Source organism: Neolamprologus multifasciatus, chromosome 19 (genome assembly GCF_963576455.1).
Source record: "Neolamprologus multifasciatus chromosome 19, fNeoMul1.2, whole genome shotgun sequence".
NCBI classification, from domain to species: domain Eukaryota; kingdom Metazoa; phylum Chordata; class Actinopteri; order Cichliformes; family Cichlidae; genus Neolamprologus; species Neolamprologus multifasciatus.
In genome coordinates this window covers 2,364,134-2,390,654 of record NC_140457.1, presented here as the reverse complement: position 1 = coordinate 2,390,654, position 26,521 = coordinate 2,364,134, and the positions used below count along the sequence as shown (strand labels likewise).

General features: G+C 47.6%; 1 protein-coding gene across 4 annotated transcripts in view; it reads left to right on the top strand.

Annotated features, from left to right (window-relative positions):
- Positions 1-26,521, top strand: part of tiam2a (TIAM Rac1 associated GEF 2a) — a 94,174-nt gene that overhangs the window by 54,863 nt on the left and 12,790 nt on the right. For all 4 annotated transcript variants that reach the window (XM_085144186.1, XM_085144185.1, XM_085144184.1 and 1 more), the window contains 11 exons: positions 2,272-2,457; positions 2,655-2,798; positions 6,216-6,272; positions 11,763-11,939; positions 12,429-12,533; positions 12,622-12,700; positions 12,786-12,875; positions 12,958-13,176; positions 15,026-15,120; positions 24,913-25,146; positions 25,660-25,728. In XM_085144186.1, coding sequence (XP_085000312.1) covers positions 2,272-2,457; positions 2,655-2,798; positions 6,216-6,272; positions 11,763-11,939; positions 12,429-12,533; positions 12,622-12,700; positions 12,786-12,875; positions 12,958-13,176; positions 15,026-15,120; positions 24,913-25,146; positions 25,660-25,728 — 1,455 coding nt within the window. The remainder of the gene's footprint in view (positions 1-2,271; positions 2,458-2,654; positions 2,799-6,215; positions 6,273-11,762; positions 11,940-12,428; positions 12,534-12,621; positions 12,701-12,785; positions 12,876-12,957; positions 13,177-15,025; positions 15,121-24,912; positions 25,147-25,659; positions 25,729-26,521) is intronic.

The window sequence follows — 26,521 nt, the reverse complement described above, 5'->3', positions numbered from 1 at the left end:
AAACGGACTCGGTGGCGTAACGTGTGCTCGTTTCAGTTTTTAAACTCATCTGCGTGTCGTTACCCTGCATAATTCATGGTGAAACCACACGATGCGCCCTACTTCATTTTTCTGATTATTTCTGTTTTGGACTGCGGCGACGAGCCTGTGTTTCATTTTCGTCTGCGGGTGGGTGAAGTGGCCTAAATGCTTCGGTCCCAAACGCGTCGCGAGGGGCCCAGGGGAGCAGCTCTCTCCCCAAACATGTGATTGGGATTCCAGATGTTTCCCGGTAATGGGCTCTCAACATGCATTATCCTCTCCCGCCTCCTCGCAGCCGGAGGGAGAATCCGAAGCACCCAGCGCTGTTTTAGCCTACATACAGCAGATCTGGGGCTGGAAAAATCTCCAAACCTGTAGCTTAGCAGGAAGACAAACACTGACAGGAAGTCAGTTTGTTTTGCAGCGTCAGGCTGTTGTTGTGGTCGGTCCGTTTCATTTTTTGCACATTAGACACGAGGACCTGATAAAAGCTCACTGCAGGGTTGATCCGTGGAGATGTCACCGCCCAACTTTGTCCTCAGGTCTGTTTTCAATTAGCTGCTACGCCGAGACAAGAAGACGGACATGGTTGGAGTCAATGACGGGGTCAGGACCGGACTGATAAAGACGCCATGAGGCTGATGATAGATTTAAGGTTCTGGGGGAGTTGTGGAGCACCAACAGGGCACTACTTTGATGTCTCTGCCTACCCCCACCTATGTCTACGGTGCCAGTAGATGTTTGAAGCCTACACACACACACACACACACACACACACACACACACACACACACACACACACACACACACACACAGGGCAGTGAAGCATTGAAGCATGTGTAGAGAGATCAGGCAGATGTTAAAGAGGGAAAATAAGAAAAGAGAATCTCTTAACAGAAAAGCTCTGAAATGGAAGTAAGTTGTGCACGCCGGCCAGATGTGACCAAACATGACTGCTGATGTGCGTTTCTTTCCCTGCGCTGACTCAAACCTGCTACATGCATCAAGCATTAAGACAAAAATTCTATTCATCAGTAACGCGCCCCAGCATGAGTCATCAAATCGAATTTTCTGCAGGACTATTTCAGGCCGTCCCGGCACAAAGACGTGGATATTTGACTGTCGACAAACCGATCAATCTGGAGCTCGCGCACATCTTGTCAGATGTTATACATAAAAAGGATTTTTCCAAAGCAGCGGCTCTGCAGGTTTTAAGGAAAGAGCTTATCTGATTTCAGCGGCGATGCCTCCCACCCCCTTTTAAAGTCATCTTCAAACCGCTCAGTGGGAATTAAATTACGGTACGCTGCGTTTTACACAATGACTCAAGAATAGCAGGATAAAAAGACCACGAGCCGCAGCAGACAGGAAGCTGTTTGACGCATCCTTTTAAGGGATGAGTATAGCAAAGCCATCCACAGGTTTCTGCTGTGCTCCTTCAGCCGCTGCTATCTGCACAGAAGTCAAAATGTTTCCTTTGACTCGACTTTGACTTGATCTCCAGACTTTCTAAGATTCAAACAGGAACCTTTGACTCTCAGGACGTTCACCCAGCTACCTGCGCAGTTCCAGCTTCATACGAGCAACGTGTCGGCCTCTCGGCGATTTCTGTGCAACCTTTGTGTTTAAGATGTTTGTGAAGTCACAGGGTTCATAAAACGCCGCCCTCGTGCCCTTTCTCAGTTTGCTCCTAATCCGAAAGAATGCCGCCAATGTGAGCGAGCGCCATAGGGTGCGTTATTGTAAATGAACTCGCGGTGCAGACGAGACCCATTAAAGTCAGTTTGTTATGGAGCGTTGTTTAACTGAGTGTTCTCATTAAAAATGGTCTCCAGCCAACAGAATAAGCACTTTCTTATAGCTTACATGGTGCAAACGGGGACGTGGGGCCTGTACGTGTGTGTGGAGGTTTAACTGGTGGTCTGTGCAACATCATCAGCCTCTCAAGTCGTCCATAAAAACGGGCATTTGAGTTTACTACACACACACACTCTCGTCTGCTCCATATGCAGTCATCCTTCACTATCAAACCTCCACAGAACTCATGCCTTTACCCTCCACCAACATCTGCAAGCAATCGCAGCTCCCTGAAAAGCTCCAGACTGACCCTGGATCCCCCTCTTTCATTCCCTCCCCGCCCCTCGACTCCCTCCATTATTATTTCCCCCGGCGCTCTTCTGCTCGCTCACCTACCAAACAACAATTTCAACTTCAGATCTTGTACCGAGCGCGTCTTTCCTTTTCCCTCAGATCCAGCAGTGGGAGCAGAACCTGGAGAGATTCAACCTGGATCTCTTCAGGATGCGCTGCTACCTCGCAAGTCTGCAGGGCGGAGAGCTGCCCAACCCGAAGAGCCTGCTCGCCATCGCCGGCCGCCCCACCAAAACCACCCTGGGACGCCTGGGGATTTTCTCCGTCTCCTCCTTTCATGCGCTGGTAAGGAATACGTAAAGAGGCGACGTTTTGATTTACTTGATGTCTAACCTTGAAAACTCTTTATTCAGTTTAGTATAAAGCAGCGTGCAAACGCTCGCTTTGTGCATCACGGGAGGAAATTGAACTTAATTAAGATGGTTTGATTAGATTTCTGTTGAGAAATGTGATGGTAGTGCTGATAAAGTGTATCTGCTCAGATCTGTTCCAGAGACGAAGCCACGGTCAGGAGGCGCTCCCTGTCCCTGACTCACAGACAGCGCAAACGAGGCCTGTTCTCCTCCCTGAAAGGCCTCGACAACCTCACGAGGAGAGGCCGTGACAAGAGGCCTTCTGTCTCACAGGTATTCACGAACACACAGACATCTGAAGATGTTTTGATATAATTATGTGTTTAACCCTTTAAAGCCGGTCAGAGCAGCACGCTCCGTTTTGCGCAACTACATTTAAATCCCGGTAGCTCTGCAACCACGTGAGCTAGCACAATAATTTTTTTTGCATATGAAACCGGAGGAGTTGTACTTACATCTTATGCCATCAGCTTGTCCTCGGTCACGGTTTCCTTCCACATATAGCTTTGCAAAAACTGCATAAAAAGCACTTGCAGCAACAAAAACATAATATTCCAGAAACACTTTTGCCGGGCCTCATGAGCCTATACTGGTGTTTTTAAAAGTTATCTTTGACTTTATGACTTTCTGTGTCGTTTCTGGGATGATTAGGACTCATATTGCACTGCTGGAAATAGTTTATTTTGATGCATATGCTGCTTTTTTGCAAATTTGCATTATAATATTTATTTTCGTTTTTCCTGCAGTGTATAAAAATTGGTGTATTTCTAAAATAAAACTATGAAGACACTCAAAATAAATTTCCTGTGGTGGGAAACTATTTTGTGCAACTTTTTTGTATTTACAGTTTTGAGGGATAAGCCTCTTAAATTTCTCTAACTAGAAATATATGTTAAAAAAACAAAAACGATTTTCAATGTTTTTGTAGTTTATTGCACTTTTTTGCAATTTATGTAATTACTATGCACTTAATGCAGACATATTATTAAAATTTGGGCTGTAATGGTTGTATTGATGTATAGCAACTTGAAATGCTCCCAAAAATGGCTCCACAGCATGTAAACATATAATATAAGCTCAGGCAGACTTGGTTCTATGGTAGGTCTTAAAGGGTTAAAGAAAGAATTAAACAGGTTAAACATTAATGCACTGATTCTTCTGTTTATCTTAAATTCACTAAAAAAACCTCATAAACGACATGAACGTGCATGATTACAGCCAGTGTTCACGTCTACTGTACATGAGCAGAAAGAGCCTTCAGTGCACAGTGTGCACGTTCGTTAATGGAGCAACCTGAAAGCATGCTGGCTCGTCGCTCGCTCGCATGTGCAGTGCCTTTGTTAATGTGAAAGAAATAGCTAGAGACGGTTTTAGTCACGCAGCGCTCTCTGCACACTTCCCCTCCTCCCCCAGAGGAGTCTTTATTAAATGAAAAGCGCATAAGCTCACATCCCTCCTGCTTTCCTGTAAGGCTGAGCGCAAACCTCCCATCAACGTAAACACAAGGGAGCATTCCTCACCCAGGTGCATTGGGGGGGGGGGCATCTAAATCCTCTCAGGTTAGTAATTAGACTCATGCAAGCTGGTTATTTATTGATACAGAAATGCAGCGCTCTGTGCCCTGCAGATACGGCCCTGGAGACGAGCCTTGGTGGTCTATTTTAAGCATCACCAGAGGAAACACTTGTGTAATTTTATGGACCCCTGTTCATTAGTCGAGCCTCTAATAAAGCAGAGGAATGTAACTTTGTGTTTCTTTGTGCTGTAATGTCAGCGTGGCGTCCAACGTTTCCCGAGCGCGGCTCTCCGGTAGGCGAGCAAAATGCCGCCCGTCCCGTTTCGCCTGCTCTCGTCGGGCTCATCTATCCCGCCACCTGCTCTGTGATATTTATGCTCGTGCATTTGCGCACGTCTGTCCCCGGCTAGGTATGCGTGTACGTGTTATTATTTTTCTGGGGGGACTCCAGCCAGCCGGCCTAATGAGGCCCAGTTACATTTCACAGTGCAGGCGGCCGAGGTGGCGCTGCATCACGCATGAATTATTAAAAGCCATATGTGGTAGATGGCGTTCTCCACGGTTTCCTCAGCCCTGCAGACACCAGCAGATGGTTGGTGTAAAGACGCTAAATATTAAACAGCCTCCTTTTATTCCCCCCCCAGGTTTCCTCTTGCCCACGAGCTCTTTTTTAGTGTTTTCTGGTGTTTTTGTCTTTACTTAGAGGCTAATCATGAACAGCTAATGGCTGCTGAGCGCTCTGAGGGATTTTCTGAATGCTGGGGTTTCCTGGACATCTGCTATTTTCCTTAATCCTTTTCCCAGAGCGAGCGGGTCAGTGCGGCGCGAGTTTTGGTTTTCTGTGATTCTCTGTGGGAAATTCAACTGTCGCTGTCACAAACACGACATCATCGGCTCCTTGGCTATTTCCGCAAGTTGGGCTGACGAGTGATACGTCTTCACGCGCTCCTCAGGTCCTCCCAAACGTGCCATCTCCAAGGGTTTCTCTCCATCCACCAGTTTAAAAACACTCTCCAAGCTCCTTATTTTATTCCATCTCTCAAACCGTGCGGTTTCCTAATTTCTATCACCATTTGTTGTCCCTCTCCCCCCTCCAGCCGCCCCATTTCTCAGAGCATAAACATGAGAGCTGGCGGTGCTTCTCCCACAGTCTCCACACTGACTCATGTGTGTTGACTAAGCCTAAATCCCATTTACCACTTTGATGGCGCACTCCACAACCTTCCCCCAAAGTCATCCCCCCTGCTCTCCCCTTTTCTCTTCTCTCATCCGCCTTAGCGGAGCTCCGGATATAGTAAGGAGCTGGCCGACAGTCGTTTGTGGGAAGTAGGCCAGAAAGGTCCGAGGATTTGCGGAAGAGTTGTTAAAGCTTTCTAAAATAAGCCGGCTTTTTTTAGCGAAGCAGCAACATTTACAGCTATTTTATAAACGTCCTCGTGCTGCGGAGAGACGCAGTCTTGTTAGCAGAACAAGAGCTGGAAGTTTCTTTGTGATTGTAAAGACATAGTCTTGGTCCTGTAGACCCTCTAAGTCCGCTTGAGCCTTTTAATTTGACGGCAAAAACAAACCTTTGACTTCATGTCGGAGCTTTTTGGGGAGCAAAATAGTGAATTGAATTTGCTGCTGTGCTGCTTGTCATGTCTCTGCTGACAGACTGTCAGAGCGCAGCCGGATAACTGCAGTCCACTTAAACGAGGACTCGAGGCACGCCCTCATGACGGATAGCTCTGTCACGGCCGTATTATAGAGTTGTTGAAACGTTCTGAGGCCGCAGGGTTAGCAACACGCCTCCCAATCACAGACAGGCAGGACGGACTCGAGGAGCCGGAGAACTTTGTGGATGTGGAGACGCATAGGTGGGAGCTGGCCCTCCCCTCTGCTTTCAGACTCCCCCCTTTGATCTCTCTGCTACAGAAACCACTCAGTGTCCACACACACATTTCCTCCACTCACTCACACACTGCACATTTCCACCAATGCACCTTCAAAGGCCACAGTTTGGAAGCAGTATCAAAGCGCTGCACTCGCCATGCGTAGTTTTTAATTAACTGCATAAAAGCACCGTGTGTGTTTAATATGTGTGTTGCTGAGATGGCGAGGTGCTAATGGCTCATGAGTCAGTCAGCGTGGTGCCCCTCTGTCTGTACTTCTTACTGTCTGTCTCTGGGTTTCAGGTCTTTGAAAGCAATGCTGGAGGCCAATCGTGCGCCCTGCCTCCCAGGAGCACCGAGGTGAGTCGCCGATTTCTGTAACTTCTTTTTTAAATAATCTCCTAAAAACTCCCCCGCCATCTGTCGCGGGCATCCCGTTGCACAGTTTCATCTGTACTATTATTAGTTTAAGTTGGAAGTAGCTGCAGTTGAAACGGGTCTGCTGCCACTTTAACCTCTGCTGTCTTTGATGGTTCGCTGTGCAAAGATATTTGAACACGCCGGGCGTGCGTACGTTGGGATCACAAGGCGCACATGTCCGCCTGAGTATATTACACGTCCAGGATCAAAGCAGCGATTCCTTTCATGCTGATCTGCAGGTGTCTGCAAGACAAATGGAGAGCATATCTAACAGGAGGGATGGAGCCCTGTGAAAAAACGGTGTGAACAGGGGTCCAATTTACGCCATAATTGAGTTAAAGGGTGGTGTCGTATGTGAATGTGTATGTGTGTGTACGGGCGAAGCGTTGGATGACTGACAAGTGTGAATTCAGGCCATCTGAGCAGCCAGACTTTAAAACGCCAGCGTTTGCTGGTTATTGAGGGCTGTAATTGTAAAATAGCAGCGCGAGCTTGAGGTCCTTACCTCGCTGGGCTCCAACTTCCACGCGTTCTTCTCTTTTTAATTCCCATTTCAGTTTAAAATTCCCAACATGAATATAAATAGAATCCAAATACACCACCTGTAATAAATCCCATTGTTCACTTTCTATTTCATTGTTTTGTGTCTTAAATTTTTGGACTGCATGTTGCAGTTTTCAGTCAGATACAGGAGCCAGATTTTAAGCTTTTATAAGCTAGGCTAGGCTAAAGTTAGCAAGCAGCTCATTTAGATTTTAAGCTTTTATAAGCTAGGCTAGGCTAAAGTTAGCAAGCAGCTCATTTAGATTTTAAGCTTTTATAAGCTAGGCTAGGCTAAAGTTAGCAAGCAGCTCATTTAGATTTTAAGCTTTTATAAGCTAGGCTAGGCTAAAGTTAGCAAGCAGCTCATTTAGATTTTAAGCTTTTATAGGCTAAGCTAAAGTTAGCAATCAGCTCATTTAGATTTTAAGCTTTTATAGGCTAGGCTAGGCTAAAGTTAGCAAGCAGCTCATTTAGATTTTAAGTTTTTATAAGCTAGGTTAGGCTAAAGTTAGCAAGCAGCTCATTTAGATTTTAAGCTTTTATAAGCTAGGCTAGGCTAAAGTTAGCAAGCAGCTCTTTTAGATTTTAAGCTTTTATAAGCTAGGCTAGGCTAAAGTTAGCAAGCGGCTCATTTAGACCAAAACAGTCCTGAAAAACGCAGCTAAACATTCCTGGTCACTGCTTGGTGGCGTGGTGACAGTATCAGATTAGTGCAGCAGTAATGAGTCAGTCCATCCTCCTCCTGATGGCTCCAGCAAGCCAAAATATTTCCTGCCTGATGAAATGTGGCACTGACAGATGGGTATAATGGATAACGTTAGACAGAGGACGAATGGTGTTATAAAGATCAGTGTTTCACAGGATGTAGTGATTCATAGCATTAGTCTGTGGTCAATGTGGCGAGTGTAAAACGGCCCTCATTAAGGGCCTAGAAAGGGACTCTGAGCAGGAAGCGTGTTGGGGAAACAACACTGGCTTTCATGCATGTTGCTGGAAGCTTCTCTGCTCTTTTCACTCAGAGTCTCTCAGATTTGGACGTAAATGAGGAAAGCGGCTCATCGCAGGGATCCGTTTTGTTTGTCGGGGGGATTAAGGCTTCACGGTGTGGGAAGTTAGAAAAGAGAGAGGTTAGCGCAGCCGCTTTGATTTTTGTCAACATGCACAGTTCTTCATTTCCGTCTTGATGACTTTGCACCTATTGTGCTGCTTTGGACTCAAAGCCCTCGAATTACTCTCATAAGCACTCATCCTGCACTAATCCTTTGAAGTGAAGGGTGTGCGTCGCTCATGTGCTTCCTTGTGTTGCTGTGTTTGTGCATGTCACGTCCTCTCTGTGTGGGTCTTTTCCATCCAGCTTTTTCTGCAGGTCACGTTTAGCTGTTGCCTTCAGTTGGTGAGATAAACATCTGTATGGGCTCGAGCTGCCACTGCTGGAGCTGTCTTGGTATGCTGTGAGGTTAAATCTCACATAGCAGAGCTTGGCTCCTTACATCCTCGGTCCAGCCTCTGCTTCCAGCAGTGGAAAACGGCACAGGGATGATTTTGTTTTGCTGTGGATTAAGACTCCTCAGCGGAGCGAGCTGATATGTTTTGACTGCTGGAGGAAAAACTCCTTGCTACTTATTCTTATGTTGCTAAAACAGCTTTGCTTTAACTTCATTTATGCATTTTCACACTCCATCCATCCTGATGCTTTATTCGTAAATAAGGTTGGTACCTTCCTCCTGGGGAAACTCCCGAAAGCTGTTTAATCAAACCAAAGCACTTCAGCTGCTGCTTCCTTGTCCTAGTTTGGGTCACTTCTGTCTGCTAAGTGGTTCTTTATAAAGATTAGGACAGGATTATGAGCCCGCCCACCCCAGCACAGATTATTGATGTTTGCACATAATAAAAGAATTATAATCTGATAAAAACAGAAATTATGAGGGTGAATATTATTCGACTGACCTTTGATTGAGCCACAGCACAAATAACGACTGACCAATGATGTGCTTTCATTTTTTATTACACACAGTATAAACCTCAGCAAAGATGTGAGCTGAGGGAAGGAATTGTTGATGCTGAAAAATCAGGACATAAAAAGTTATCAGTGTGTTTCCAAGTTTAATGTGCAAAGTAAAATAAAGTAAATATCTAAAGTAAAACTGGGATGAAGGTTGGAACAAACATTACCAGGTAAATCAGAAGTGTAAGGTTTGCCTTCCACATCAGCGTCTTCTTCACCTCGTGCTACATTTATGTTTCATTTTTCCTGGATGGTCCACAAATGAATAGCGAAGAACTGACTTGGAGGCGAATATATCAGGTTGTTCTCACCTGGCTGCAGGCTGCTCCAGTGCATGCTGAAGGTCACGTCGTTATTACGCTAACAGAAGCACATTATCTTCAAAAAGCACAGGAGTGATTCGTACGAGCCCCTCACACCGACTGTGCCTTAAGGTGCTCGCCTGAAATATCGCAAACAGCATCGAGGAAAAGGGGCGACCTCGAAAGACCCTGGTCTTATGCTCTCGCCAAAGGGACCAGAGGGAATGTTGAGCACTTATTCTTTTCATTCTCTTTGAAAAAGATGCTTTCACATTGTTGCAACTTGACCAGAAGAGCTCAGGGCGAACGATGCAGAGCCGTGAAACGATGAAGACTCAGCTGGTCAGCTGCAGCCATCCATCCATCCACCCATTCGCTTCCGCTTCTCCTTTTCAGGGTCGCGGGGGGGCGCTGGAGCCTATCCCAGCTGTCATAGGGCGAGAGGCGGGGTACACCCTGGACAGGTCGCCAGTCTGTCGCAGGGCTAACACACAGGGACAGACAACCATTCACACTCACATTCATTCGCACATTCACACCTAGTGACAATTTGGATTATCCAATTAACCTATCCCCACAAGCTGCATGTCTTTGGACGGTGGGAGGAAGCCGGAGTACCCGGAGAGAACCCACGCAAACACGGGGAGAACATGCAAACTCCACACAGAAAGACCCCGGCCTGATGTTGGAATTGAACTCAGGACCTTCTTGCTGTGCGGCAACAGTGCTAACCACCGTGCCACCGTGCTGCCCGGTGGCTGCAGCCATGTTTCGTTTATTAGGGAGACCAACAGGGGTGAGACTGAGAGGTCTGCTGGTGAAAGAGAGAGTAAAAGGAAACGAGTGTTTGCCTTCTTCAGTTATAAGATTCGGGTTAAGAAACAGTCAGTAGTGTTATGAGTGTGGAAACTGGTGTCATTGTGCTGTAAAGGAGGGGAGCGCTGGGTGGAGTAAGACCCTTTAAATAGACCTGATTGGCAATTTTCAGTCTTTTCCTATCTGTTTGAGGAACTGCTGTAATATTTGTGTTACAATGTTGCTAAGTGGAACAGAGAGGGTTATTCTTCCGCAGCAGCGGTCATCACTAAACGTCCGTTACTCCACTCTGTTCCATCTTTAGAAGCTCGGGTGGAGGACCGCTCGCTTCGAAATAATTTCCACACTGGAGGGGAAACGTTGAAGCGCTGGCTCGAATGATCTGGCTGAACGCAAACATAAATAGCACGCGCACACTCGCCACAGAGGGCACTTGTTGAAGTCCAGCGCGTGTCTGGCAGCGGCTCGCGGAGCGTTGGCCAGGCAGCCGTCGGCCCGTTAGAACGCGCTCTGACCATGAATGAGTGTTCAGTGTTAGTCTGTCTCTGAGTTTTTGGTTTCGCAGTCACACCGGGACACAAACGGGACATTTATGCAAACATGTCGGCCTTTTTTTTCCCCTCCTCAGGTTGTGAGCGTGACCTCACATCTATAAAGCTGCAGACAGAAGTGGGCGTTGAAGCAGCACCTTGTGTTCCTTCATGCCGACGGGTTAGGAGGAACACAGGTGGCTCATTTTTTTTCTAGTCAAAAGGACATTAAGGTGGAAATGAGGCAAATGTTTGTGTGTGTGTGGAGCAAACTGATGCTCTGAATCAGAGACTGTAGCGCGTCCCTTTAGGCCGTCTGTCTGGCAGGAAAAAAAGGTCTTTTTCCTCTTGAGGTGATTCATCAGGCAGCTCGACTCTGGCTGAAAAGCTCACACACATGCAGAGCAGACAAAGCCTCACACACTCACACACCACGCTTTATTCTATCATGCCATAATGCATCTGAAACTGCGCTTTATATCCAACCTCTTCACTAAAGCAATTATCCCTCTCATGTCTGAGTTTAACCAGCACGTTTCACATCGTGCTGAATCACAGGCTTCTTCACCCGCGTGTTTCACTACATTCGCCGTCGCTCGTGATCCAGAGCTCTGATAATTGTGGTCTCGGGCTGCACCGCGGCGTCTCCCACAGCCCCGCAGCTCCACGTCGCAGCTGTGGCGTTTTTTCCCCCAGAGACACCGAGTCGCGACCAAAACCCCTAAATGGTCGCCCGCGAGGCCAACCCGCCCCCACCTTAATACCCCGCTCGCTCTTAATCCCGCAAATAATGCAGCACATAATTACATATAAATCGTCCCCCCCCGAACTTCACCTCAGTCCAAACGACTCCTGTGGTTGTTTTAGAAGAAAAAGCCTGAACTGAACCGCGGCGATATCATCGGGACGTCTAGACCCGGCGCTCGACGCTTGCCAATCCTGTACACGGTCATTATGATGACTGTTATATGGAGCAACTGCCGTCTGTGATGTCAGATGAATTTCTGAAAGGCTAATTGTATGACATCTTTGCTCTGCCGCTTGATCCACAGCCAAGCATTTAGACTAATGGACCTGTATTGATTTGTGTGTTGTTGCTCAAAGTCTCCTCTCTCTCTCCTCTCTTTGTTTACCTCCCTCTCCCCCGTATTCTCCTTCCTCTCTGCTCCATCTAACGCTCCTCACCCGCCTCCTGCTGCATCCTGCCTTCATGCCCCTCTCTGCACCTACACAGAGGCTGGACGTGCTGACGAGTATATACTCCATGTCGCCCCCCGAGGGCGGTCTTTGGGACAGCGTCAGCAGTGCCGCAGATGCGCTGATGTGCGTCTACATGCCAGACGGCCTGACGGTCCAAGTTCCCATCAGAAGAGAGCAGGCAGCTGCTGACCTTCTCTGTGCAGCGTGCAAGGTTGAGTTTCAAAGAAATTATGCCATTTGACAAAAATCAGACGATAATATTCCTGCGACCGTTTTAGCAAAAAAACATTTGAATGTTTCATATATGCAAAACTTCTTAACTCCATCGAGAACAGCCTCAGTAATGGTCTGGTGTCAAACAGCTGTAGCAGCAGATTTGATTGCATTATGTCCCCGAGGGTTTGAAATGACACACTTCACACAGCCCCCCTGAATGGCTGCAGATGCATGGGCTCTCACATGCATGGGCTCTCACATGCATGGGCTCTCACATGCATGGGCTCATACATGCAAAAACAACATGCATGCAATTTCTTAGGCTAAACATTTTTTTGTTTACTGCAAATTTCCCATCACTACATGGGAAGAGTAATTGCCACCTCGGGCCACACAGCAGCTGTGTGGCGAAGCACTGGTGCGGAAATATGTGGGATGATTTTCGTGCCGTCTGCTAAGCATTTACTGGCTCCTGTGTAAACAGGTGAAACAGCTGGACCCGGGCGCGCACTGCCTCCGACTGCACAGGCGAGCGGGGCAGCACGTGGAGGTTCGATACGTGGCTCCCGGAGAGCTCCTCCGTGATGTGGTGAGGAAATGCGCACGATCCCACGCGAACGCTTCATTTATCCGCTCTTTCTATAACGTGTATTGATTTGTTTAATATCGCCCCGCAGGTCAACGATCAGTTGGAGGTGGTCCCGGCGAATGTGTTTACGCTGCACATGAGCAGGCAGAGTGGCAGCGGCGACTTGGGTGAGTCGAGCATGTTTGGGCGAATCGTGTTTGGAGTTTCTGTCGTGATGCTTTATGTAATCCTCCGGTTGAATCCTCCTGGCAGGTTTTGCAGTAACAGGATACGCAGACGGACAGAAGAACAGCAGGGTTTTTGTCAGCGAAGTGCTCCCTGACGGCCTGGCCTTCAATGAAGGTGCCGATCTAAAACGACCAATAAGAGCGCCGCGTTTGAGATCGGCGCGGCTTTTCTGAAACGAGTTTGCCCGTGTGTGCAGGTCTGCGTCCTGGCGATGAGATCCTGGTCCTGAATGGTCGGTGCGTCCCCGGTCTGGACCTGGCGTTGATCCAAACGCTGTTTGCTGAACAAACTGTGCACCTGAGCCTGAGGCGGGAGGGCCCCGTGCTGCCACCTGTGACCTCTGACCATCTGGCTCCTCCCACTAAACACAGCCGGGAAGTTCGAAGTAAACACCACCGAGCCAAGTCGTCCTCAGGTGCTTTAATCAGACACACGCTCATAGATGGAGTCGTTACAGGACATTAGCTTTACTTACTGCAAACAGCTAACAGTAGAATAGAAAGTGACGCTTGCACAAGTTGAAAGGTGACACGTTTATGAGTTATGACTGTGCAAACGTTACTTCTGCTAAAAACATTCGGCGCCATTGTGCAGAACTCCAAACCGCAAAGTTCCAGTTTTTCTTTCCTCTTTTTCTGCAGTCGCTTCTTATCTTTGTAATCGATCATCTCGGCAGCGTTATTGCTGTGACACCTGAGAATCAATGCTTCTTTAGAATTTACTGTTTATTTGAACCTCAGAGTTATTAGTGGTGAGCTGTTGCTCACATTACCAGTAAGCGCTGGGAGTTCTGTCACCCCGTCACTACATTTCCGTTTCAGTTAATAGCTCCACTTCCTCGAGTTAAACGAGTAGAAAGAGGAAGGGGGGCTCGAGATGATGTTTCACAGCTCTGTGTGTTCTGGAGGAGAGGAAAGGCCGGGAGGGGCTTTTGACCGCAGAGGGCTCATTACTGCTGTGGATGTATAGAGTGCTGTCAGCCTGGTTTAGCGTCGCGGTGCAGACGAGGTGTCAGAGCAGAGCAGGGCGTCCGTGTCAGCACAGCTGATCCCCAGCTGGAAGAGAGAAATATCTGATTGTTGTTCAGCTCTTGATTCAAGGTAAGGAATAAAGAGATAGTATGACTGATGTTATTTTGAGTGAGATGTAATAAAACTGCAGTCATTGCAAGACAAAAGAAACTAAAAGTGTCAGTTTGGTATATTTCTCCTAGTTAGAAGCTCCTGGATCAGGATTTGCAGTTTGCACAACCTCCTGTAAGACGTGCATATCATTTTGTGTCGCTTTTATTGCATTTCATTGCACAAAAACAGTCTTGAGTGTCATCTTAATGATAATAATTCATTAGCGTTTCCTCCACTGCGGCCGTAATTGAACACAAAGGGATTAATGACTAGAAGACCTCATTACTGCAAATGGTGCCATCAAAGCGCCTGCAGTTCTCCCGCTCCGTCTCTAGAGGGCACATGATCCCAGGCAGGCTGATAAGGAGGCAGGGAGGTATGCGCCCTCAGTGGGGGAATTAACACTTGTCTGACATGAATTACAAAAGGATTTCACCGTGGCGTTCCTAGAAGGAAGACGTCTGTCATCTGGCGTCATTCAGCCTGATGCAAACGTACGAGACGAGAGAAGCGACAGCGGATGATTAGATATATTTAGAAATTGCGGCCTAGCTATCAGACGTTGGCTGATGATGATTGCCGGCTTAAAAAATGCCAAGTTCGGCTCAACGGGAGGCCCAGAAGTTTTCTTTTGTTTCCCGCCGACACGTTGGCCTGCCTCCCAGCCGACAATCAGAAATCTCGCATGTGCCAGCTGCTAGAGAGCGTGTCCTCCAGACCTTGAATTTTAACCAGGAGGAGGCTGAAAAATGATTTTCAAAACACTGTTTATCTGTTTGTCATGCTGTAATCATGCAAATGTTATTTGCAGACATTTTTCAGGCTGGACTAGCAGCAAACTTTATCTCCAGAGTTGTTTTTTTTCCAGTCGAGCAAGGAAAGAGATAACGGAGTCTTTAATTAGGATTTCCAGGCGTGTGCTTGTTGCTTTTCTGCCCTTGCTGTTTTTAGTTTGGAGACGTATTTAAGTTGTGTACACGACAAAGTCGCCCACAGCGGTTTCAGACCGACTCTCGTCTGCATTGTTTGTGCTTTGTGGGTTAGAAAGATGCGCTTCAAGGGGCGGTACGAGCTTAAAACGCCATCAAACACAAATAGACGCACGCTGACTCTCTGTTTCTCCACAATCTCTCTTTCCAGATGTTTGTACTGCAGCTGGCGGTGGCGAATCTCCGTACGTAGGACTGGAGGATGGTCGCTCCCACTGCGCACACAGGCCCGTTCAGCACAGCAAGGTAGGAGGGGCCCGAGTGCGACAAAAAAGACGTGTAAACACCCACGCTCTGTCTTTCCTCAGGTCTGTGTGAGTGAAATCGTGTGTGCTGTGTTTGTGCCCACTCTCAGCAGAAGCTGCAGGGCTGTCAGAAACCAGACTGGCACCAATCCTCAGCATTTCCATAATTAGGATACTCAATCGTAGCCACCGGTATAAACACAGCTTATTACTGTCACGCAGACTGAGAGGGGAGGCTGTGTCACACTCCCACTGCCTGCTGCACAAACACACTCGCATGTGTCTACATGCACATGAGGACGAGCACGCCTGGGGGCAAAGCCAAATCCTCTGAAGAGAACGCTTCTCCTGTCATTCACATGCACCATTTTATTAAGAGCTACTCTGTTTGTTACATGCAGACTTTTCCTTCTCATGCATTTGTTAGCCGTAAGAGTCCAGTTTTCTACAGTTAATGCAGCTTCCTTTCAGGCCACTTTAGAGGAATATCTCATATCTGTAAATGTGCCAAACACTTCTGAGTTATGGCAGATTGTGCGCCTATTTCTGTCCTGTTGGTCGCTTAATATCTACTCAGGTTTTTGATATGTAAACCAACTTTATTGAAGTCATTAAACCGCGAGGCTGCTCCGCCGGGAATTACGCTTCAGTGATGTGATAATGTAATACGGGAAGATTTGTGCGCCGGTGTTTATTGAGGGCAGTAATGAGTGTGTGTGGTCGCAGCAGAAAGCCGCGTGTTAATGATGCAGCCGTGGCTGGAAGCCTAAACGTATTCGTGCACGTTCACCTCCTCTTGCATCGTTCGGCTCATATTTAATGCCCTTCGAAGCTGTACAGTCGTCGCTGCTGCGAGTGTGAGTGCATGTTTGGCAAGTTGCTCGTTATGTAATGCAGGCTAAATGAAAAAGGGAGCAGGCGTCATTGATGCCGATGCAGGCGTCATTGATGCCGATGCAGGCGACGCGTTTGTAAAAACGTTAATCGCTGCAGCCGCCGCGTGTTTGACCCGAGGTCAGCCGGGAGGTGGACTCTCGCTGTCGTCTCCTCTCCGTTCGTCTCTTGTTGTTTGCCCGGCGACGTGAGTCAGCCCTGTTGCTGGGATCTGCACTGCACCACTGCTGCTCAGCTCCCTGCCGCTTCTGTTTTCCCGAGGAACGAATGGAAGATGGGAAGGTGTGCGGCTGTGCGCGAGTGCGTGCGTGTCACTCGTGCCACTGGATGTGTGCACATTGACACGAAAAAGGAGAAAAGGGCTCCCCCTTTGCATCGGTGGGAATCGACCACTGTGAAGGAAATTAAAAAGAAATAAAATGCAGGGGGAGATGTTGGTGCTGGTAAATCAGATTTTTGCTGCTGCGCACAGAACGATTTAATCAACGCACAGCCATCGGTTTGTTCTCCAGGGCGTGCAGAAAGAAATCGAGTCGCCGGGTAGAAAACCGGCCGTGCATCAGCACAGAGCTGCACACGTGCATGCACGCGGTGCTCGCACAGTCGATAGAGATTGATGGAAGGGAAGGACCAATTTCATGCCTCTTGTCACACATGCAATCAGCTGCCTCAACCTGACTGATCGTTTTTGATTAATTAGTCTATTGCATTCCAATTTGTGCTTATTACACGTGTGTGTGTGTCTGTGTGTGTGTGTGTGTGTGTTTGAGCTGAAACACTTACCAGGCAACGTTAACGGCTTTGTTTACCGTTGACTTAATGATTGTGTCTATTATTTAATGAAACGTTTGGATGTAGAGCGCCATTGCAGTCGGTTTAACACAGTGTTGTTGTACCATAATGAGCTGAGCCACTAAAGTGGTCTGAAAGACGTGAGCGGAGCCTCGATTGGGACTTCTCTGCTCGCGGGTCATCGGCAGATTCTCGCACATCGTCCGCAGGGGGGAGGCGGAGCCTATCCCAGCTCTAGGACAGGTAGTCAATCTGCTGTTGACACCATTGACACCTACAGTCAATAGAGAACGACCTAACCCCACACAGAAAGGCCCCGGACTGCATGTGATGCGTCGGCGCTAACCGCCGCGCTGCTGCGCTACAACATAAGCATCTATAGGATGCTGTGCGATCCCATTAGGCAGATGGAAGGATGTGGGAAGTAATCTGGTTACACCACACGACACCAGTCCACATGCAAGTGATTGATTAAAATCATTTAAATTCAAGTTTGTTCTGAGGGTTTAATCGACTTCTTCCACTTATTGGGAAAACTGTGGTTAAAATAATCGATAAGGAAACGGACCAGTCGGTGCAGCTTTGAGCTCAGGTGTCCTCGTGTATGAACGATGACATAATAAATTCTGCGGTTTGTGTTCGATGCAAAGCAAAGCAGACAATCATCTTTTGCATTGAACCAAAGGTCAAACAGCGGACAGACGTATTAAGCTTCTTTGCATTTGTCCAGACGAGACGTTTCACTAAGAGCATTTGAATGGACTTATGAAGCTATGACTGGAGCCGTGCTCTGTCTGGACGTCAGTGCAGCGAGATTTGGCTTGATTCAGGCAGAGATGTTATTACGTTGAGTAATAAGCAGGCTCGTTTGTTCACATCTTTACTCTCCAGCTCTCTGGACTCTCTGTCTGCGGGCTGGACGAGTCTGAGGTGTTTTAATATGTTTTAAAAGCCTGTGAGGATGTTTCAGTTCTCCCCTCTTATCGTGGATCCCAAACTTCAAAACGTTGGCACATGCCTGCAGATACGAGGTTGTATCTTCGTCTTCACACATGATTTTGTCCTCCTTGAAGCTACCGCCGCCCCCCCTCTAAACTTGAGCAGACGTGTGTGACGGGTGGGTAGGTGTGGGTAATTTGTGGAAGTGCTTGTGTGTTATGACTAAGCCCATCAGCCGCCATCTGGCCACGAGCATGCTAATAATCTAGGCTTACTGCTGTCAGCACAGTTAATGCTAGCCTTCCCCTCAGTCCACTTCCAGAACTTCCAGACGTGGAGATAAAAACTGAGTGACGGGGATCCCGATGCACAATGACCCAGCATGGCCACGGCATTAGCAGAAAAGGACGAGGATCCGCGGCCGTGCCTTTGCCTCGCCATCTTATTTGAGCTGCTTCAGAGGGGCCGGTCGCTGGTTCAGGCCTCGGGCGCAGTCGCAGCCACGTGCTGCTGCTGGTTCTGGCCGTTTGGCTGCAAAGCCGAGGAAATATCCCCGTTCTTAGGATCTGCGCTTCTCAGGCTGGGACGGCTCCTGAAAGACAAGCTGTCCTGCGTGGTCCAGGACCTGACCGCCTGCTTGTCCTGCCGGAGAGACTCCAAAGAAGACAAACAGCCGGTAACTGTGGGCGGATGGGCGCGTGGGTTTCTGTGTGGGGCTGGGACGGCTGATAGTTCAGACTCTTCACACTTTAAGCTGCAAAGTTTCACACAACCAGCCCACATCCCTCTGTGCAGTAAAAATAATCGAACAAATGCAAGCAGGGAGTCGTTTTAGAGTGCTCGCAGCTCGGTTTGAGGCTCGTGGTGACGGCAGGTAGTTGCTGTATCGTGCATCCTTTGCTTTTCTGGGTCGGATGCAGTCTACAGAATGACGTTTGCCATTACTGTGAATTATTTGTGACCGAGAGGTGTTTAACATCAGCAACAAGCATCGCCACTTAACCTTTTATTCGGTTTGGGCATCCCTTTGAGAGGGAACAGCATCGAGTCGCGGCATTACTTTGTCTTCTGGCTTTAATGCAGTGGCGTGCATGTGAATAGCCTCGGGGGCCGAGGAGAACGGGTGTTTTAATGTGAAGCCGGCTTCATTATTAAAACACACTCCTCTCTCAAAGTCCTCGGAGACTTGGCGGAATAATATTTGTTTAGGATGAATAATAAAAGGCGTAAATGGGCTGGAGCGGAGCGCGACGGGGCCGGCCCTCCCCACTCGTATTTCTCTCTCCTCCCCTCTGCTCGGTTTGATTTATGAGTGCGCGTCTTCTTTTATTGAGCTTTGAAAAGAAGATGGCACGGTGGCACTATAGCCCGCTAACACGGCAAATGAATCACCGGCCTGCCCAGTGGCCGCGGCCCTGCGCTCTTTCTCGGCCGCGCTCTTTCTCGGCCTCACGGTGTCACGACAAGGCCGTTTCTTTTGAAGGATGGTCGACGCCAGCCCCGGGGACACGCCTGTTTTTCATGCCCTCCTCCTTATCTCCTCCCTCCCCTCGTTTGTTTGTTTATTCCTGCAAAGACGGGGCTCCTCCACGGTAAAGCGCGAGGCTTCTCCTTTGATTTGAGCAGCGTTTCATCTGCGAGGCAGACTGAGCTCTGTACATAATGACTCCATCGGAGCATTAAAGGGGAGATAGAGATGCTGTTTAGTGTTTATCTTGCATCCTCCCACTCTGACAGAGCTCAGCTGTGTTTTCTTTTTCTTTTGTTTTCTCCAAGTAAAAATAAGTGAGACTTAATTATATGCAGCGGCATGCTTTACTAGCTTACTCAGTATAAAAATATTGTACGTGCATGTGCACACGAACTGAAAACACTGTCTCTTTAGGACGTAGACGGATGACCGCAGGGTGAGAGGAGTCCGGCACATGTGGAAGAGTCCAAATTTAAACAGAACTTCATCTCATTTGGTGCAGTTTGTAAAGTTTAGTCCTGATATGCCAAAGCTGAGGATGCTCCTGCTCACACCTGGACTTGGCAGGAAGACGTCTGCTATTATGCATTCACTGACTGCAAATATATAAGTGTGAAGGCTTTGCAGACAAACTTGCCCAACGGGCAACAGCTGGGGGTTAAGCTGCGAAAGAGGAAGCGCCACAGCCTCGGTTTGCATCAGATGCCGTTCCCTTTCTCCTCCACCGCTCCCCTCCCGCTGTGCGCCGCCACCGTGAGTCAAAATGAGACGTTCATGTCACGTTTACTACAAAAACATTGAGAACTGATTGTGATTCCACACAGCTACTGGCAGGTCTGCAGCGTTAGATGCAGTTCGGTGTCTTACGCGTCTATACTGCATTTACACGGCATTTTACAACCAGGCAGGAAGCTGCAGTGCAAGTAGAAGTAAAAGAACAGCAGCAGGAAGCTTTAGGACAAGTAACTAACCTTCCTAATTGTAATCCCTTACGTTTATTTACCCGAGTGAGGCGAGAAAAATGGTTCCATTTTACTTGTGTTACTTGTAATGCGTTACTGTAATCCGATTACTTTTTTCAAGTAACGAGTAAAGTAAGGGATTACTATTGCAAAAACGGTAATTAGATTACCGTTACTTTCCCATAGGAACGCTGCGTTACTGCGTTACTAAAACCGTGATTTTTTTGCGAGAATGTCTCATGACAGTGACGTAAGCGAGTGCGACGTTCGTGACAACAGCTGTGTGCAGATCAACAATGGATCATATATCGAGTGCAGAGAGAGTATGAGCGTGCAGCGTTTAAAGCGTGGAAGTACTGACCTTACTTTGAGTTTGATTCCATAAAAAGTGACAAAAACATTAGTGTCCGTTGTGCGTGGGAAGAAAACTTCTTTTTACAGCGAAAAAACCCCTAAACTTCCAAACAAGCACCGAGTAGCTACGACGTAATGGGAAACTCACAGAGAAACTCGCGGATTCTTCCACTGACCGCTGCACACCTGCACCAGGGTAAACCTCCGCCTACCCCACTCCTGCTTTACAGGTGAAAATAGAGCAACAGGACCGCTAGTCTTTGACTTTATTTATTTTCTGCTGTGTTTTACTTGCATCTATTTGAAAGACTGAGTGTAAACACAAAAAAATATTTTATTTTATGTGCTGGAATGTGCAGAAAATAGGTTTAAATGTTAAACTAATTTCTTCCAGTCAGAGAATGTTGCAGATAATTAAATGTTTGCTTGATGCATAAAGTTAAAAGGTTAAAACTAATAAAACAAGTTTTAAAAAGAGACTTTTCCATTTGATTACATTTTGTATGATGATTATGTAGAAAAAGTAGAATTGGGCTGAAAGATCTATCGTGTTTTTAAAAAGTAACTAAGTAATTAATTACTTTTGAAAATAAGTAATCAGTAAAGTAACAGGATTACTTTTTGGGGGAAGTAATCAGTAATTAGTTACTGATTACTTTTTTCAAGTAACTTGACCAACACTGCCCGCCAGCGAGCGAGCGATACATGTCCTGTTTTATTCCTGTACGAGGCCATAGTTAACATTCCTGCACTGTTCCCCCCACCAGCTCAGAGCCTCCCAGCTTTGAGTCAGCCATTCCTGTGTGTGCAGAGGTAACAAGCCAGAACAGTCTGCATTGTACTGTCGCTATTGAGAGACTGGACCCAGATACAGCCCCCAGCCTCTCTGGAAATCACAGCAGCGAGGTCACCTGGAGCCGAACAGGAGAGGAAGGAGGCAAACGGACAAAAGGAAGTAGGATGGATGGCAGTCTGTGGCGGTAGAGACATCGGAGGAGCGGCGCTGATACGCGGCGACAGAGAGTAATAGCTGCTGGAGGACAAATTCCCCCACAGGCCAAGCGGCCGGACCGTCCGCTACGGACTGATATGCAAAACGAGCAGGCAGCAAGCTTTTTCTCTGCCTACGCTCACAGACCAGTGGCCACTCGCCCCAGAGGCTGAGGTGCACTCAAGTCTGAAGGTTCTGACTTGGGCCTGATGGAGAGACGGGCAACGGCGAGCTAAAGAGAAACCACAGAAGAAGAAGAAGGAGGAAAGTTGATGAGGGTGTTTGACTGATCATCAGAGGGAATTAAATAAGAATCGAGGCAGGTCAAGTAAACTTCAGAGCTCACTCTCTCCAAGCTGTTATGCCAACGTCCAGAGGAGGCCGGCTACGCAGGAAGAGCTGCTCGCTCGCCCGCAGGACCCAACAGCAGGCCACGGCGGCATGGAGGCTGCTCTACAGACTGCTCGTCATGGTGACTCGCAGACTGGGAGAGGTAGTGGATGTTTAAACCTTAAAATATGAGTTTCGGTAGGAGATTTTAAGAATTTAAACAGATGTAGTCTGGCTTCGCTGGAGAAGGAAGCTACGTGTTGTTGTGCTTGATTGTTGTGTTTTGGGATGTTTGGATTGACAGTTAAGTTTTTATTTGACTTGACGTTGGAATTAAAATCTCTGGCTTTGATTTCGGGGATTTAGGAAACGGACAGCTGGCAGACGAGCGGAAATAAAAAGAAATGCAGCTGGAAATGCGTCACAGACGAAATAAGAAGAAATCTTCTCCAAATCGGTTTGAGCAGAAGTCGAAACGCTTCCCCGGCTGACACCTGTCAGCGAGAAAACCTGATCAGGAATCCACAGCAGCGCTGTCAGATCCGCTTGTTTTCCGCGGCGCTCCCGGGCTTTTCTCCCGCCTCTGCTGGTTCACGTCCTCAGCTCTTAATTGGTTATTTGGGCTAGCTGTCAGCTGTGTCGGTGGGATTGTTGTGAGGCGAATGCATTTCCTGAGTCATGACTGTGAGGCGTCCACCCACCAGTCACGCTCCGGTGCAGGTGTCCGTCATTAGTGTTGATGAAAATCTTACTAAGCGACCTGTATGAGAGCTGAAAGCGTTCCCCCCTCCTCCATCATCTCGTTTGTGTGTGTGGGCGTGTAACAAGAATCAAGTCGGCTTGAATGGCGGTCTCTAAAGACCTGGGCAAACTCACCTTTGGTGCCAGAGCTGAAATAAAACAGTTATCTGTCTGCACAAGGATGCTCTCTCCTGTCTGGAGATACCAGCGGGCTGTTTGATGAATATGTCCTGCTGATATCCTTCAACCTTTGTGTTCCCTTCAGGCAGCCCCCACCGCCTGCCTCCACGGTGCATTATGGAGTTCTCCCAAAGCGTGTATCAGTGAATGAAGGTGGTGCTGTGTGTGTGTGGCAGCAGCATCAGTGCTGCAGGTGGATTTTCTGATCTTTAAAGGGATAGCCAGCTCTACTTATGTTCCAATATCCTCGTGTTTCTTTGAATCGCTTCCGATTTGAAAGCGTTTAAATGCTAAACGACACGCGCGCAGTCGCATTAAATGTTTCCTGTCACCTCAAACATGCTCAACGTGACATGTTAGCTTTAGCTAAAGAAAAATGCTATTTGTGAGCATTGCTGTGGCTTCTCACTGCAAACATTTATGCAGGTATGTCTGCAGCGTGAGTGCATCTTGTGCACATTAGTCCCTACATCAGAGCACAGGGAGACTTCGAGTCCCCTCGTAATTATCAGCCCACATTCAAAGACCTCCAGAGTGGAGCTACAGTGGGAGGTGGATCACTTGAAAGAGGCTTAGCCCAGACATACATAAAGAGCATGGAGAGGAATTTTCCCCTCTTTCTTCTCTTTCTTTCAGTCTTTGCACGCACACACACACAGACACACACACAGACACACACACACACACACTCGTTGCTGGAGTATTGGAGGGCCGTCTCTGGAGTGACCATGTTATAATGAGCTAGCTGATGAGTCGCAAGCTTATTAATGGCAGACTTTATTGTCTGCGGTGTCCCTGGGAATGGGCGGAGGTGGTGCTGGGGGGTTACGGGTTGTACCTCACACACACTGTGAGAAGACGCGTGACTCTGGTGAGCTCTCACACACTTCCTGGCAGCGTATCGGTTCCGTAGTGACAAAATGAAGGTTTTATCGATCCACGTCTGTTACTGCACAGCTCTGAGGGGGAGCTGCGGCTGACTGCTTGCTTATGCAATATTTTAAATAGCAGCACATGCACGAGGAGGCCGAGAGTGCTGAGCAGCTGTTTTGTTTGGCGTCTTGGCTGCGTTGCTGTGCAGCGGACTGGAACCTGCTGTTACTGGCGTTTATCAGCTCCTGCTGATTTTTTGTGACTATGCTACATCATGCCATTCACTTGGAATAAGGGGGTCTGGGCATCATGATTTTAGCACAAGCATCAAAGGTAATTGATAGCTGGCGCGTCAAAGTCCAGCAAAGCTTGCTGCAGTTGAAGTGTTTTGCTTCACACGCCTGAGTAGGTGGGATTTTGATTACTTGAGCATAGTTTGCATGCATTGCAGTGCTTGCTAACTGCAACCCAAACATTGCAACAATGGTGTAAGTTGGAAACAACAGAGAGGCTTTTCCCCCGTTTGCTTCTTGTTTCCGTAGAACAGAGCAGCTCCTAATCGTTCACTTTCTGACACGATTGCTCTGAAAGTCGTACCTGCCACAGGCAAAACTTCACAGTGCGCCGCCGACGGCTGATGTTAAGTTTCCCACCCCAGGCGGTACAGTCCAGCGAGCGATCTGCTTCTGTAGAATATTTTTGTAAATGCTGTGACGCTAAGTTCTTCGCAGGGCTCCACCCATCAAAGGTGTAAGCTGGAAGAAATGACTCATTTATGAAGGTTGAGACTTCCTCTTCATCAAACACCAAATATTTCACACTAATATACGACCACATGGGATTTCGTGCCGTGTCAGACTGTCTGTAATCGACGTGACGCAAAGCTGCATAACTGTCTATTATGGATTATGGAGAATAATGAAATGTGCTGTAATGCTATCTGCTGGGATATCCAGTTGCTAATTCTGTAAAGTCTTTGATGCAAAGCCAATTAGCACAGAGTACATAACTAAATCTCAGTAACACTCTTACTGTACCCAGGGGGAGCGTTGACCAAGCGCAGGGTGGAGTGATCCACGTGGTTATTTTACACAGCTTTGGGCTGCAGTCATTAGCTGTGGATGGTTAAATGAGGGATCTTTAAATGGATCCGTGTTCAGGCCCGTGTGTGTCATCATGCAGTGCAATATCTTCTTATTTTATCCAGCTGACTATAATAATCCTGCCTAACCTACATACACCACCTCTCTCTGTCGCCCCCTACAGAGCGTGGACACAGTGTGCACTCTCTACCACTCCTTCCAGGAAGGGTCGGGCTCGGGCAGCGGGGGTTTGATGGATGACGGCGGGGAACCCTCGGTGAGGCAGGGAGGGGATTTGAGCCCGAGCCCTACGGGAGACGCTGCCCTGCTCAGACCTTGCCCCAAGCATATGACGGCCACAGAGAGGTTACGCAAGGTCATCCAGGAGCTGGTGGACACGGAGAAGTCCTACGTGAAGGTGAGACCAGCAAAGACATGTTAGAATTTCTAATATTAAACTTCACGTCAGGATCATGATGGGATATCCAGTTGCTAATTCTGTAAAGTCTTTGATGCAAAGCCAATTAGCACAGAGTACATAACTAAATTGGGGAGTTTTTTTATGCTTACTATTCGGGAGCATAAAACAAGCATTCAGAAGAGTTTGTTAGCTGTAACTTGAGTAGTCGCCAGTCATTTTATAACCTTTTTTCCCCACCTACCATTTTTCATTTAGTCTCCTCCCCCCACACACGCCTGCAATTGAGGGAGAGGATTGTCTTCAAAGTGTGGCCTGATTTAGGCATCTTCACCTGTATCCATGCACCACCGGCCGGTGTAACTAGGGGAGGGGAGGAGGTGAAAGCCCATATATCAAGTTAATGAGTCCCCGCAAGGCTTGTGGGGAGTTAGGGGCTATAAAGAAAGGAACAGGAGGTGCTCTGATAAAAAGAGGTTCAAAGGTTAAGTGCACTGACCACTTCCGTTTCAGGACCTGACCTGTTTGTTCGAGATCTACTTGAAACCTCTACAGGACGAAACCTTCCTCACACTGGATGAGGTAGGTGGAGAATTATTTATCCTATTTATCCTCCCATCACATCACCCCGATCGGGTGGGGGTGATATCTCTCCCCTGACCTGGCGTCCTGACTCCTCCTTGCCGTAGCATTTATATTCTACCTACTCTACCGTAGGCTTGGTTAGCATGGGGGGTCTAGCCTTTGGACCCTTACTGGATACAGACACCCCAGGTGGGAATCGAACTTGCGATCCTCCGCTCCAAAGGTGTGTAGTCAAACTACTACGCTATCCAGCTGCTATCTGACTGATATATAATATATATATATATATGTGTTGGCAAGGGGAAATGAAACTGTGAAGGTTCTCCGTCATCCAGGTCATTGTAGTCAAAGGAGCTTGCAAAGAAAAGCGTCTGGACTTCTTTAAGTTGCTTGAAGATGTTTAATCAACTTGAACGAATGAAACTATTAACTGTCAAACTAACTACTAAAATGAAACTATTTGAATGTGAAAAACAAAAAATAATAATAATGATGGATTGGATTTATATAGCGCTTTATTCATTCACTCTCACATTCACACACTGGTGGAGGCAGCTACAGCCCAGGGATCGAACCTGCGACCTTCTGGTTACAGATGCGATTCCCAAACCCCTGAGCCACGGTCGAAACAGTGTAGCTTTCTGGGTTTTAGACAAAACTCACATGTTTTATGTAACTAAAGTGTTTAATTATGTGACTATATTTATATGAAAAACATGTACACTTACTGCATTTGAATCATTGTAACCACCTGTAACCACCTGCATGTGCTTTGATTTTGCCACCCTAA